Genomic DNA, 14,848 nt, shown 5'->3' with positions numbered 1-14,848 from the left:
CTCTCTCCTAGAAATAAATAAAACATTAAAAAAAAAAATTTAAAAAAAAAAAGGAGTGAACCTCAGGCGCACCTGGGATGCTGATTGTGAAGCTTTTTTTTTAAATGTTTTTTTTTTAATTTATTTTTAGGAGAGAGAGAGAGAGACAGCGTGAGCAGGGGAGGGTCAGAGAGAGAGGGAGTCACAGACTGAAACAGGCTCCAGGCTCTGAACTGGCAGTCAGCACAGAGCCCGACGCGGGGCTCGAACCCACGAACCGCGAGATCATGACCCAAGTGAAAGTCGGACGCTTAACCGACTAAGCCACCCAGGCGCCCCATTAAGCTCTTATTTTATTTTTATTTTAGAGAGAGAGTGAGCGAGTCGGGGAGAGGGACAGGGAGAGAGAGAGAGAGAATGAGAATCTCAAGGGGGCTCCACGCTCAACCTGGAGCCTGATGTGGGACCCAGCCCCACGACCCTGGCTGGGATCGTGACCTGAGCTGAAATCAAGAGTTGGTTGCTCAACAGACTGAGCCACCCAGGCTCCCTGAGAAGCTGAACTGTGGCTGCTACTGCTTCCCTGAAGGCAGCGTGAACGGGGAAGCTGTCCCTGGTGGGCGAGTGGACTCTTGGTCTGTGCCATTTGCTCTGAGAGTTTAGTTTGTCCTTGGCATTTCCGAATGGCGTAGATCCAGGGGCCGGGCTGCCTGGTGAGGAGGGCATAGGTCATGCTCCCCCGAAACTTCCTCCCCCTTCCCCAGATCACAGGCACCTCTCTCAGCAGGAGCGAGCAGTGGGTGCCGGCCGGGGGCTGAGATGGGGAAATCGGCAGGGAAGGAGTGGATTGTTCACAGTGTAGATGACACTCTGAACAGCTGTGATGACTGGGGAGGGGGCCCATGCCGTGCCCTAGGCCCGTGGCGCAGCCTGGCGTCCTCCCAAGATGCCCCAAGATGCTGGTCCAGTGGGAGTGGGCAGGTGAGGAGGAGATGGGGGCAGAGTGAAGACCACACCTGGAAAACGCTCGGAAGGGGGAGGAAGGAGAGCTAGAGGGTCGTGTGGGGCTGAGTGGGGGCTGGGGTGGGGGGAGGTAGAGGATAATAGGAGAGAGCTGGGCTTATCTGTAACGTAAAGTACCCTGTGGGAGGGCAGGGATAAGATCCAAAACACCCCTTGTCATCCAAGTGGTGGGGAAGGTGGCGGAGGAAACCTGGAATCTTCTAGCTCAAGTAGACTTCGTATGCATCACAGTCACCCAGGGGCTTGTGAAATACAGATCGCTGGGCCCCATCCCTAGGCTTTCAGATTCAGCAGGTGTTGGATGGAATCTCAGAGTTTGTATTTCCTACAGATTCCCTGGCCATGCTGCTGCTGCTGGGGACCACACTTAGAGAGTCATTGCTTTAGCTAAACTTAGTCTCCATAGGTGCATACTCCAGATAGTTTTTATTTTATTTTTTATTTTTTAAATTTTGTTAATGTTTATTTTTGAGACAGAGAGACAGAGCTTAAGGCAGGGAGGGGCGAGAGAGAAGGAAACACAGAACCCGAAGCAGGCTCCAGACTCCGAGCTGTCAGCACAGAGCCTGATGCGGAGCTCAAACCCACGAACTATGAGATCGTGACCAGAGCCGAAGTCAGACGCTTAAACCGATTGAGCCACCCAGGCGCTCCTCCAGATAGTTTTTTTTTTTTTTTTTTTTTTTTTATTTCTAAGAGAGAGAGAGAGAGACAGCGTGAGCAGGGGAGGGTCAGAGAGAGAGGGAGTCACAGACTGAAACAGGCTCCAGGCTCTGAGCTGGCAACACAGAGCCTGACGCGGGGCTCGAACCCACGAACCGCGAGATCATGACCTAAGCGAAAGTCGGACGCTTAACCGACTAAGCCACCCAGGCACCCCTCCTCCAGATAGTTTTTAAAGACTGTTGTGATAGGGGAACCCGGGTGGCTCATTGTGACCTTCGATTTCAGCTCGGGTCATGATCTCATGGTTCGTGGGTTCAAGCCCCACATCAGACTCTGTGCTGATACAGCGGAACCTGCTTCAGATTCTCTGGCTCCTCTCTCTGCTTCTCCCGCACTCATGCACATGCATGCTCTCTCTCTCTCAAAAATAAATAAGCATTTAAAAAAAGACTATTGTAATATTCTCCCCCCCTTTTATATGTTTTCTTTTGCATTTTTCCTTTTATTTATTTATTAAAAAAATTTTTTTAGACGTTTTTATTTATTTCTGAGACAGCGTGAGCAGGGGAGGGTCAGAGAGAGAGGGAGATACAGAACATGAAGCAGGCTCCAGGCTCTGAGCTAGCTGTCACCACAGAGCCCGATGCAGGGCTCGAACCCACGAACCGGGAGATCATGATCTGAGCCGAAGTCGGACGCTTAACCGACTGAGCCACCCAGGCGCCCCGCATGTTTCCTTTTAAAGAGATGTAATACCTACCGTAAAATATGCAGATCTCACATGTGCAGTTAGATTAATTTTGACAGATGCATATGTGTGTGTTCCCATTACCCAAATCAAGTTAATGAATTTCCGTTACCCCAGAAAATTCCTTCATGCTCCTTATTATCTGTCCCAGTCCCCCAAACTACTATGGCAGGTTTCTGTCCCCATTGATTTGTTTGCTTGTTTCTAGCTACAACATCCTAGCTTTATTTGTATGGGTCGCCTTCACGCAATTGACTAGTATTATGGTATGTTTGAAGTGTCATTGTGCAGTGCGCAAAAAGTGTCATTGTGCAGTGCGTAAAAATAGCTTAATTCTAAAAATTTTCTTTTTCAGAAGAAGAAAAGAAATCCAAGAAACCTCGTAAGTGACACATGTGTACATCTTTTTGTTTCTTGAGGTTGCGCAGGTGTGGAGTTAACTGCAGAGTAGGCTGCCCTCTCTCTCATTAGGTTCTGTGATAGGGCCCGAGTTCTGTCATTCTGTTCTCTGGTGGCAGGTGGGCCTGAGGTTGAGGGTGAGGGCAAGTGTAAGTGGATGAGACAGATGATGAGCGTAGCCCTGTCTGGACGCACCCGCATCACGCCGGCTGTCCAGGTGTGTGTTTGTGGAAGGAGCTCTTGAAAATCAGTGTGGCAGGGAGGACAGGCCATCTGGTCACTCTGTTGTGTGTCCGATTCACGTTTCTCTTTCTCATCCCCAGCCGCTGCCTCTGCCTCATCCATCAATATGCCCACCTTCGGAGCCCCAGAACAGTTACTGGATTTAAAGCAAGCAGGCCCAGAGAGTGAGTTATCATGGGCAGGGGGCTGTGGGGTGTCCTTCCTGAGTTGGTTCTGAACACGGCTCTCTGTCCTCACCCAGATGCAACCAAAGCCTCCACTGCGCAGCCGAACCCGACGCTCCTCAAGACCAGCAACGTGCTGGACACCTTCTTGGCCAAGTCCAGGTCCGAGCTCCTAGAATGTGAGTAGCATGGGCCCTGGCGAGCGGTCCCGCCGGCCCTCGGGCTGTCCTGTGTAGCTGTGCACGGCCTTGGCCCTCGCCTCTGTCGGGAGGTCCTGCCTGGCCCCCCCTTGCCCGGTTAGCGACTCGCCGTCCTCCGTCAGCACCTGCCCTCCTTCACCTCCCTTCCTAGGCAGCGCGGACCTTGCGGAGGTGCTTTAAACACCCGCAGCCCTCGTGAGCCCGGCTCGCCTCTTTCTCTGGGCCGGCACCTGCTGCCCGCGGCTGTGCCTCAGTCCTGCTCTGGATGTCCCGCCGGCTGCCCTGCCATTCCAGAACCTTCCCACTTGTCATAGCTTCAGTCTTCTGCATGCCCCCCTCCCCCGCGCTTCACAGAGAAGAGGGGCCCCTCCTGCTCTGTCTGCACACCCCTCCTCATCCTCACCTGCCCTCCTGGGGCCCGCCCCTCTGCAGCATATTTAACTCTCCCGCATCACAAAAGCAGAGCAAAAGAAACAAAGGAAAACAAAAGCGGCAGCCAGTGCAGCCAGCCTTTCTTGGCTACCACTCTGGGTCCACCTCCCTTTCACCTGAATATTGGTTAAAAATACCAATTTCTGGGCCCCAGGCCAGTGCTGCAAAATCAGGCGGCAGGGGACCAGCCTAGAAAGCTGTCGAGAAGCTCATTTCCTCAGTGATCCTTTTTGAAGGAAGTTGGAAAAATGCAGCTGCGATGTCACACACACACCCCCCCCGCCCCCCCCCCGGCGCTGGTCCTCAGCTGTGGCTGTGTGTCTGAGCCCCTGGGGAGCGTGACAGACCCCCCCTGCATGTCTCTGTGCTTCTGAAAGCTCCAGGGGTGGGGGCGGGGCATTGTTGGGGACGCCAGAACTAAGAGTCGCATTCTCCCATGGCAGTCTGGCCTCTGTCCCCACACTGAGGGTAGCGGCAGCCCCCGTGCAGCTAAATGTCAAGAACACCTGTCAGCCTTCAGTTGGCTGGTCCTCTCAGGTGCATCCCTCCTTCTGGGAACCCTGTCTCCCTACGGCTGCTGAGTCCCTGTGCCCCCTTGGGCTCCACCTGCCCCTCTGGTCACTCCTTAGGCTCCTTTGCAGGCTTGGCCTCCCTGGTCCGACTGGAAGTGATTGGAGTTCCTGCCCCACGGCCAGGCCTAGGTTCCCCCCACCATCGCTCTTTCTGTTTCCCCTTCATCCCGCAGCCTCACACGGTAGCACCTTCCATTTGTACCCACCTCCGTGCAGCAGCCAAGGTCTGTCTTGCAAAACCGGCCCTGGCCCTCCTTTCTCTGGAGCGGGGCGCGGGACCCGGGGGATGGGCAGGTACCTGGGTTTCTCAGGGCCATCCTTCCCTGAGCTTCCTGCTGTTCCCGCCCCCAGGCTAGGCCCAGGCCTGGCTCTGGGCTGGAGCTAACTGCTGCCCAGCTGCTGGTGGGGTGCTGAGCCAAGTGTTTCTGGAGCCCCACGCTCCGGGGAGCAGGGAAAGTGAGTTCTAGCAGCCCAGGACCTTGGAGAACATTTTCCCCAGCCCATTCATTTTGCCCACGGGGAAACTCAGGGCTCTGTGAAAAGCATCCTGCCCTAAGCCACCTCACAAGGGGGCGGCAGGAGGTGGTGCAAACCCAGGGCTCTTGGTGTCCAGGTTCCCAAGCCAGGGATTGTCCCTGTGCAGAACTGCCCAGAACCTTTCTCCCAGGGTCCAGGCTCTCCTGGGAGGGAAGGGGTAGAGATGGGTGTGTCCTGGGAAGGAGTTGGAGGCTGGGGACCACACGAGGCTGAGCCCTGTCTTCAATCCCCTGGAACTGGCTGGAAGTGTGGCAGGAAGGGCGGTGAGGCCACGTGTGTGTCCTAACCAGGGGAATACAGTCAGGTAACTTCCGTGCTCACAAATGTTCGGCTCCCCTCTGCCCACCAAGTACAGTCTGGACCCCTTACCTGTCTACTGTGTGGCCCCAACACGTCCCCCTTCTCCTGCTAGACTTCTCGCCTGCTGCCCAGCCTTTGGCGCCCACTGTCCTTGTGACCCCAAGCTCTGCACTCGCTGTACCCTCTGCCCTGAATAGCTTTCCCCCCCCCCCGCTTCTTCTGTTTAATTCTTCTCATCTTCCTGTCACTCTGCTCACATTCCAGCCCAGGTGGGTAGTGCTCCCCCATGCTCTCCCCACCTATCAAGTGAGCTCTTTGCCCCTGTAGCCGCGTGCCCACCCTGTGGCGGCATGCGTATTCCCCGTGTTGTGCGCAGGTTGCTCACCTCTCTGGCTGCGGCGTGAACTCCATGAGGTCAGCTGCCGCGCCTGCTCCAAATTGTGCGTCTTGCACAGAATTGGGTGTTCAGTGAGTGGCATTGGGTGGATGAATAGACAGATGGGTGACTGATAGATGGACAGGTGACTGGATTGATGGATAGACAGGTGGACAAGTGGCTGGCTGGCTGTGCAGAATGGGTGGATAGATGGATATGTGTGTGGATGATGAACGGATGGATAGTTGGATGCATGGAAAGATGGATGTGTGGATGGCTAGATGGCAGGTTGGGTGGACAAACGGATAAAGTAAATGAACAAGTACTACCAGTTGGGGAAAGGGTTAAAAGTAAGAACACTTTGGGCTCCTTGTAATTGGTTCCTTGGGTGATGCTTTCTCAGATGCCATTAAATTCAGCCTGGACTGCAACACGGCCCACAACAAGGTGGCGCTGACGGAGAAGTACACCGTAGCCTCCGTGGCCGACTTACCCCTCAACTACCAGCCACATCCCAAGAGGTTCACGTACTGCTCCCAGGTGCTGGGCCTGCACTGCTACAAGAAGGGGATTCAGTACTGGGAGGTGGAGCTGCAGAAGAACAACTTCTGCGGGGTGGGCATCTGCTACGGCAGCATGGCGCGGCAGGGCCCCGACAGCCGGCTCGGCCGCAACAGCGCCTCCTGGTGCGTGGAGTGGTTCAATACCAAGATCTCTGCTTGGCACAACAATGTGGAGAAGACGCTGCCCCCCACCAAGGCCACGCGGGTCGGCGTGCTTCTCAACTGTGACCATGGCTTCGTCATCTTCTTTGCCGTCGCCGACAAGGTCCACGTGATGTATAAGTTCAAGGTGGACTTCACCGAAGCTCTGTACCCAGCCTTCTGGGTGTTCTCTGCGGGCGCCACGCTCTCCATCTGCTCCTACAAGTAGGCCGGCCATGGACACTGGCCTCTGGGTGCCCAGGGCAGGGGTGGGAGGGCTGCAGGCGGGACTCTCCGAGAGTTTCCTGAGACTCCTCAGGGTTGAGAGTGTGGGAGGGTGGGGGTGGAGGGTGGGGGAGGTGATTGCGCTGTGGGCCAGGAAGCACTTCCACCTCCTGGTGCCCGTTGGGGCAGGGTGACCTCCTCCCCCTTGTTCCAGTAGGTCCGCAGCTGCTGGCAGTTGGATGGGGTTTGGGGAGGTAAAGTCATGGGAGCCCTTTCCTCTCGGAGGGAATCTGTAGCCACGCAGGCTCTTTCCCAGGTCACCCGGTGTAAGGTCCTTGGCCTTCTGGAGCAGCCTTCGGACCTTAGTGTTTTGATTACTCTCTAGGGCTCTTCAACTTACATAGATTTAAAAACAATTACCACGTCATTGAATTTCAATATTATTCACCCCCTGCAGGTGGGGGTTCAGATGTATGCTCAGACTCCTGGTTATTTTCTGTCCTTCAGGAAAACTGCCCATAGCAGGTCTCCACCCAGATCAGAGTTTCTAGAAGAAGAGGGTCCTCTCCCTCCACTGGAGAATGGTCCTGCTTCCCTTCCTCTCCTTGTACCTCATGCCCCGTCAATGGTTTTAAAATGTTTAATCCAGCAGGAAACTTTTCAGACGGAGGTTTCAAACCATGATCTCAGTCAGCCTGTGTTGAATTTGTGATTCAAGGTCAAGGTGGCCCAGGTCCCCTGGATGGGAACGCTTCCCACTCCCACTTTTGGTGGATACCCTGGCAGCACACGCAAGAGCCTTGCGGAAGGCCTTCTTCCCACAGGCTTTGGAGCAAGGAACACCACTGGGCAAGAGTGACCCTGAGCTGGGTCGACATTGTGGTGGTTTTGCTCTTATTAGCGTCTTGCCTTCTTACTGATAACTGTGCTCAGTGATAGCCGCTCGTCCCCAGGGCTGTGAGGCACTGGACTGGCTGGTGTAAATCCCACTGCGGCCAGTACAGTCAAGTGGACTACAAACTTGATATCCGCAGCCCATCATCATACATACAGACAAGTCATGCGGGGCTTGCCTCCAGGGCGGTGCTAGTTCTCTTGCTGGGCTGACCACCTGCGGCCAAGAGAGTCTTCTAGCAGGTCCCGTGGGAAACAGCAACATTCCTATTTATCCCTGGCCACAGGCCGCCGGCCCGGTGTGACTCTCTTGTGAGTCACGTGCCTGGTACTGGCACTGCACTAGCCTTTTCTCTTTTTCTCCTTTGAGCCAATTCCAGGTGTGGGGACTGACCAGGCGAGGGGGCCCAGAGACTTCCAGGGCCAGTGAGAGAACTACGGGACTCCAGCACGAGGGGATCTCTTTCCTGCAGGGTTTTCTGTGCAGTGAAAGTAACCCCAGTCTGCTCAGGGGCAGGAGGGAATGGGTCGCCGGAATTCCCCGAGCTCCTTCTGTGCTGACGTTGCCAGGATGTAAATTCCCAATCCAAAAGTGGGAGAAATTTAACCTCTTTTTGGTAAAACAAATCCTACCCTGGGCTTTCCTAAGAGGGGAGCTCAGCTCAGGCTTTTTGTGGTATAAAAAAGAGGTCAACCACTGGGGATGTCAGGACCCCAGAACTTTTATATGAATATTTGAGAGTTGAACGCATCTCTGGCCTTGTGCTGGATGGAATTCCAGGGCACTCTAATCAGGCCCAGAGCATTGGAAATTCTTGACAGGGATGTTGCTCTGTGTCCTCTCCCGGTAAGGACTTTCACTTCCTCGGGAGAGAGATCATCTTCGTAGGGAAGACCTCCCTGCAGTAGCTGAGATGCAGCTTTTAATTTTCTTCTTTTGATCCTGGGAAGGAGAGTTCTTTGGTGATTCTTCTCTGCTTTTGGCAAAGGTCAAGAGCATCTTCATCGATCTTCTGAAACCAAAGCCTTGTCTGAAGCCAGTTCCCACTTGGGAAACAGCTAGGCGTGGAAGAGGAGGATGCTGAAGGGTAATCCACGGGTGCTGCTGGGGCTCGCTCCACAGACCCATGGGCAACAGAGGGAACTTCTCCCTGGTGACCCTACACCTCAGGGTAGGGAAGTGCAGTTCCCTCTGTTTTTAAGAGCGGCAAGGAGGTGGCCCAAGGGGAACTCTGTGCAAGGCGCCCTGGAGATGTGAATCAAGGTGTGCATATTCGCCATCTCGGGTCATCTTGTTTGCAGTGGGGAGACCTTACACTCCCCTCGCCTTGCAGGGCTGTTGCCCAGCCTAGAGTCCTCAAGTTTGGGGCAACAGTGGATTCATCTAACTTCTCGTTTTGCAAGATAAGTCAATGAGGAGGTACTGGATGACTCCACTAACCACTCTGGCCCTCCCATCATGGAGGAAAGGCCTCCTAGATGCCCCCCGGTACCGTGGGGGAAGAGTCAGAAAACCCAGATACACAAACATAAAAAATACTATCCCAGACCCCAGGCATCAGGGACTTAGTCACTCTGGCATGATCTGATCAGGGGTCAAGTTTTTGTATTATTCAAGACTGGCCAGTTCCCCTGTTTTAATCACTGAGAAATGGATCTGTGATCTATAACTAATACTGACATGTTATCTCCTTACTCTATTCCACCTCTCACCACTATTGATTTTAGTTAATTGGTAGGAGTATTTGTGCTACTATTTCACGAGCTTTTTTTTTTTTTTTTTAAAGAGTTGATTCTTCAGAACATCATTGGGGCTGTAGACACAGAGCTTTCAAAACCCATGAAAATACTAGGGCCAGGGCTGGTTGACATGCCTTAGAAGCTGTGAATATAAAAAGCGGTGGCTGGTATTTTTCTTGCATCGAAGTCTGTGTAGAGGGTCTATACGATGTCTATACACACTGAAAAGTATCACACTTTCTGAGTTCTGTGAGTTCTCTGAATTACTGAACTCGAGGGAGGTCATGTGCTATGGACTGGATGTTCATGTTGCCTCCAGAATCACATGTTGAAACCTGACCTCCAGTGTGATGGTATGGGGTGGGGAGACTTGGTTATGAAAGCAGAGCCCTCGTGAGTGGGATCAGTACCCGTATAAAAGAGACCCCCGTAGAGCACCCTTGCCCCTTCTGCCATGTGGGCACACAGCAGGAAGACCATGAACCAAGAAGTGGTTCCTCCCTGGAAATTGAACCCATCAGCACTGGCTCTTGGATGGATCTTCCAACTTTCAGAACTGCCAGACATAAATATTTAAGCCACCCAGTTTCTGGTGTTTTTGTTATAGCAGCCCAGACTAAGATGTCCTGGGAGTGTGAAACGGAATAAAGGAAACTATGTTTAAAATCGAGTTAGGAGGCCGGAAGGGGGAGCCCTTGGGCTGTACCGCTCCTTAAGCCCTTTGCAGACCCAAGGGGAGGAGCTGGGAAGAGCTACCATGCATTGCCCACAGGAAGGAGCCTATGCTACCCAGCGGGAGGAAGGGAGATTTTCTTCTCCCCTGGCAACAGCCCAGCCAATGAGACCGTCCCAAGTCCGCCAATGAAAAGGCACTACACTTGGAACTCCCAGTTCACACCAGTGGACCATTCACACCAATGGACCATTCGCTTATAACAGCTCCTTCCAATTCCCCACCTTTCCTCTATAAAAGAATGTTCCTCTCCTTGGTTCTCAGGCTCTGCCTATGGTTTGTTTTGTGGTGATTTGCGTGTTCCAAATTGCAATTCTCTGTTATTCCTGAATAAATTTATTTCTAAATAATTTTCAGGGTTAGCATTACTTTCTGGATCTGCCAGTCGGCCGGAAGTGGGGGTGGCCTGGGGACCGACCGTGAATTGTGGTTGCTGTCTGAAGCAAAGACAGCCCTGTCCTGACAGCCTGTAGAGCCGCACTACTGTAGAGCCACAGCTGTGTCCTTCAGCCTGTAGAGCCGCACTGCCAGCCCATGAGTGGCAGAATTGCCTCATGGTGCACCAGGTGCTGTCAGTATAGAGGTGGTGGGACATTGAAACTTGGAATAAGCCCTTCTTGACCAGTCTCCTTGAATAAAACACCCCGTCCTTAAAAGGAGCTTCCTGTTTCTTCTCCCTGGTGTGCAGCCTTCAGGGTTTAAAGTCTGGTTTTGTTCTCTCACACCTCACCTCTCGCAGTTTTTTTTTTCTTCCTGTCCCTGTCCCCACAAATATATTCAATATGTCAGTTACAGACTTGCCCTCCCCTTTAGAGATGGCACTTCGGCTGCTGCGGGACACACCTCTGTTCAGGGGCGGTACCTCCTCGCCCCTCAGAAGTCGAACCAAGGCTGGGTGCACGCCTGTGTGGATGCGGGCTGGTTTTGAGTTCCCTGTGGTTGCGGGAGGGCCCCGTTCACTGACACTGGGCTCCATCCTGGGTCTTCCCTCTGTTTCCTCATCATGTTTCAGGTGGTCTTGAAACACCCCTGCATCTTGAATGATGGACGGTCCCCAGCCTTTACTGAGCCTGGAGGAGCAGTCTACCTGCATTTTACTGTACCACAGTCTCCATACATGAACTGTAGGAAGGCTCTAGAAAAGCAGGTCTGAGTGAGGGGAAATGAAGGGACACCAATATAACAAGGAAAGCTAGTTGAAAGGGGGTAATTTGGGTGAAAATGTCTCATGGCTGATGATTTCCCTAGCCTATGTTTTGTGACAAGATTTTCTGTGCTGACCAAGTGTTTCCTCTCAGAAGTCCAGCCACTTGAGCTTTTTCAGTTTTCCTGTGTGCTCCTGGATTTTCTCGATTGAAAACTTGTAGATGGGGGCACATCGCCTCCCAGTTGGATTTTGGGAAGTTCCTGGCTAAATGTCCACAGCTTGCTGAGGAGTCGCTGATGCATGGGGCCAGGGCATGGCACATGCCATGGTGCTTCTAGAAGGTTCAGCTGCCACATGTGTAGTTCTGGGGTCATTGATTGTGCTTGGTGTTCTGTGAGCTTCCTGGGTCTGTGGTTTGGCATCTGATGTTAATCCTCAGTCATTATTCTCTCAAACAGTTCTGCTCCTTTTCCTCTTTCTTTGGTACTCCCATTATGTGTATGCTCTTGGTTATTCTGTTCTGGGTTTTGTTTTTTTCAGTCTTTGTTCTCTGTGCTTTTCAGTTTTTGAGAGATTCTTCCATCAGCCATGCCCAGTCTACAGATAAGCCCACAAAGGCAGTCTTCAGTTGTTACAGGGTTTCTGATTTCCAGCATTTGTTTTTTGGTTATTAGGAATTTCATCTCTCTTGCTACATTGTGCATCATTCCTGTATGTTGTCTACTTCTTTTTTTTTTTTTTTAAGTTTATTTATTTTGAGAGAGAGGCAGAGCACATAGGGGAGGGACTGAGAGAGAGGTAGAGAGAATTCCAAGTAGGCTTCATGCTGCCAGCATGGAGCCCTACTGGGGGCTCAAACTTATGAAACCATGAGATCATGACCTGAGCCAAAGCCAAGAGTTGGACGCTTAACCAACAGAACCACCCAGGAGCCCCTGTCTGCGGTCAGTTTATCTATTAAAGCCCTCAGCTTATTTATTAAAGTTGTTTTGAATTCCCAGTCTGATAATTCCAACACTCCTGCCATGTCTGGTTCTGATGCTTCCTTCGTCTCTTCAGATGGTGCTGTTTGCCTTTTGGTATGCTTTCTAACTTTTCCTTGCTAGCCAGACATGGTGTACTAGGTGAAAGGAACTACTACAAATAGGCCTTTGGTGTGTGTGGGGGAGAGGGACCCGTTTCGAAGTCCTGTGATTCGGTCTCCGACTTGGATGGGCCTTTGCTTCTGGACTGTGAGCTTCACAAGTGTTTCTCAGTTTTATCCTCCTCTCCCTGAGTCGGACAGGATGCTACCTGAATTGGGTATTTCTCTTCCCTCAGGTCAGCTCGGCTCAGGTTAACTAGTTTCATGTTAACCCAGTGGGTTAGGCTCTGGTTAACTAGTTTCTCTCAGGGGCAGGCCTTGTTAAGAACAGAGTGCTCTGGGGACACCTGGGTGGCTCAGTCGGTTGAGCGTCCAACTTTGGCTCAGGTCATGATCTCACAATTTGTGAGTTTGAGCTTGGGTCTGGCTCTGTGCTGATGGCTCAGAGCCTGGAGCCTGGTTTGGATTTTATGTCTCCGTCTCTCTCTCTGCCCCTTCCCTGCTCATGCTCTGTCTCTCTCACTCTCAAAAATAAATAAAAACATAAAAAAAAAAAGGACAGTGCTGTCTTCAAAATGGTTCCTCTTCCCCTCCTCCTGGAAGCTTAAGAGGATTTTTTTCCAGTATTTACTGTGGGAACCTGGTTGAGCTCTTGGAGATAAATCTCTCAAGATGGCGGAGTCCCCCCGTGACTGGGGTGCCTTGGAGTTTTTAACCCTCGGAATCGTCCACACAGAGCCTCCAGCAATTCATCAATTACACTTTAGGTGTTTCTAGCGAGCACTGGCTCCATTGGTGAGCGAGCTTTGGGAAGCCATGATTCCTTGTATGTGCCTGCCTCTCCAGCCTTGGGGACAGCAGTTTGTCCTGTGTCCTCTCGTCTTGTATGAGTCCAGGAGGAGTGGTGGACATTCACCCCGTCAGCTTTACTTCTCGTTAGAAGGAAACTGCTATTTATAGGCTTCCGACGTGCGCAGCTGGAAACCTGTACATCCGTGATTTCATTTTCATTCAGTTCAAAATACTTTCAGTTTCCCTTATTTCTTCTTTGACCCATCAGTTACTTAGAAGTGTGTTTTTGTAGTTTTTACATATTTGGGAGGTTTCCAGGTATCCTTCTGTTACTGGTTTTTAACTTAATTCCATTGTGGTCTGAGACTATACTTTGCATTGTTTGAGTTGTTGGAAATGTGTCATGTTTTGATTTATGATTCAGAATGTGATCTAGCTTGGAAAATGTGCATGTGCACTTGAAAAGATTGTGTATGTTGCCATTGTTGGGTGGAGTTTTGAATGTCAGCGGTCAAGTTGGTTGATAGTGTTCAAGTCTTTTACTTATATCCTTACCGATGGCTTATGTCTACTTGTATCCGTTTTTGGGAGAAGGGTGTTAACAACCGTTGACTAAAACTGTGGGTGTATCTACTTTTCCTTGAAGTTCTATTAGTCTTTGTTTTATGTAATTTGAAGCTGTCTTATTGTTATGTGCCTAAATATCTAGGATTTTTATGTTCTTTTGTTGAAGTGACCTTTTTTATCCTTATGAAGTGACCCTTTGTATCCCCGCTAAAATGCTTTGCTCTGAAAACTCCTTTCTCTGATATTAATATAGATACTTTAGTTTTCTTTTGACTAATGTTAGCATGGCATTCTGCTCTCCTTTTGTATTCCCTTTTTCCATCTTTTTGCTTCTAACCTGTGTTACTACATTTGAAGTGTCTTTCTTATAGACAGCATGTTTGGTTCTTGCTTCTTTTTGTAATCTGACAATCTCTGTTTGTAATGGATGTGTTTAGACCATTTACAGAATGGGAAATAATGCTGTGTCATCATTGAAAAAACTGCCATACTTCTATTAAAAATTTTTTTCATGTTTATTTCTGAGAGAGAGAGAGAGAGAGAGGGATCATGAGTGGGGAAGGGGCAGAAAGAGAGAGATAGTGTGAGTGGGGATGGGAGAGGAGCAGAGAGAGAGGGAGACACAGAATCCAGAGCAGGCTCCAGGCTCTGAGCTGTCAGCACAGAGCCTGACACGGGACTCAAACCCACGACCCGTGAGATCGTGACCTGAGCCGAAGTCGGATGCTTAACCACCTGAGCCCCCCACGCACACCCCACTTTTTCTTTTATTTCCTCCTTGACCACTTATATACTGGTTTCAGGTTGGCCAGTATCTGTTAGTTTATTTTTATTCTATGAAATTACTGTTCTCTTGAGGATAGGGAAATGTTCATATGAAAAAAACTATACTCAGGCTGCAATTTTACATTCATTTTCTCTGTGTAAAAGATTCACACATGCACACACAAAATAGCTTTTGAATTTCACTACCAATATCCATGAATAATGCTGGGTTATTACTCACCCTCTGATGCTCCTGGGACCACTCTTGAAGTGACACAAAGAAGAGTGTCACAGAATCTAAATAGTGTTTAGTGCATAGAAGCTAACTTCGTAAGTTTGTTTTTTGAGAGAGGCAGAGAGCACAAAGAGGGGAGGGGCAGAGAGAGGGAGAGAAAATCCCAAGCAGGCTCCACCATCAGCGCAGAGCCCAGCGCGAGGCTCGAACTCACGAACCGGACCCGTGAGATCACGACCTGAGCTGGAATCAGGAATCAGACACCTAACTGACTGAACCACCTAGGCGCCCCCAGAATCTAACTTCTTAAAATGCCAAACCAA

At 50.9% G+C, this 14,848-nt stretch overlaps 1 protein-coding gene across 1 annotated transcript in view; it reads left to right on the top strand.

Moving 5' to 3' along the window:
- The window catches only part of TRIM25 (tripartite motif containing 25), a 24,758-nt gene extending 14,473 nt beyond the window's left edge, over positions 1 to 10,285 (top strand). Inside the window, exons 7-10 of the mRNA XM_039241138.1 lie at positions 2,772 to 2,798; positions 3,139 to 3,222; positions 3,300 to 3,401; positions 6,043 to 10,285. Coding sequence (XP_039097069.1) covers positions 2,772 to 2,798; positions 3,139 to 3,222; positions 3,300 to 3,401; positions 6,043 to 6,572 — 743 coding nt within the window. The 3' untranslated portion in view covers positions 6,573 to 10,285. The remainder of the gene's footprint in view (positions 1 to 2,771; positions 2,799 to 3,138; positions 3,223 to 3,299; positions 3,402 to 6,042) is intronic.
- Positions 10,286 to 14,848: the final 4,563 nt, after the last annotated feature.

Source organism: Hyaena hyaena, unplaced genomic scaffold, assembly GCF_003009895.1.
Source record: "Hyaena hyaena isolate Hyena2069 unplaced genomic scaffold, ASM300989v1 scaffold_189, whole genome shotgun sequence".
Taxonomy (NCBI): Eukaryota; Metazoa; Chordata; class Mammalia; order Carnivora; family Hyaenidae; genus Hyaena; species Hyaena hyaena.
Note: the sequence above shows the minus strand (reverse complement) of the source record. Positions and strands in the feature narration are given on the sequence as shown.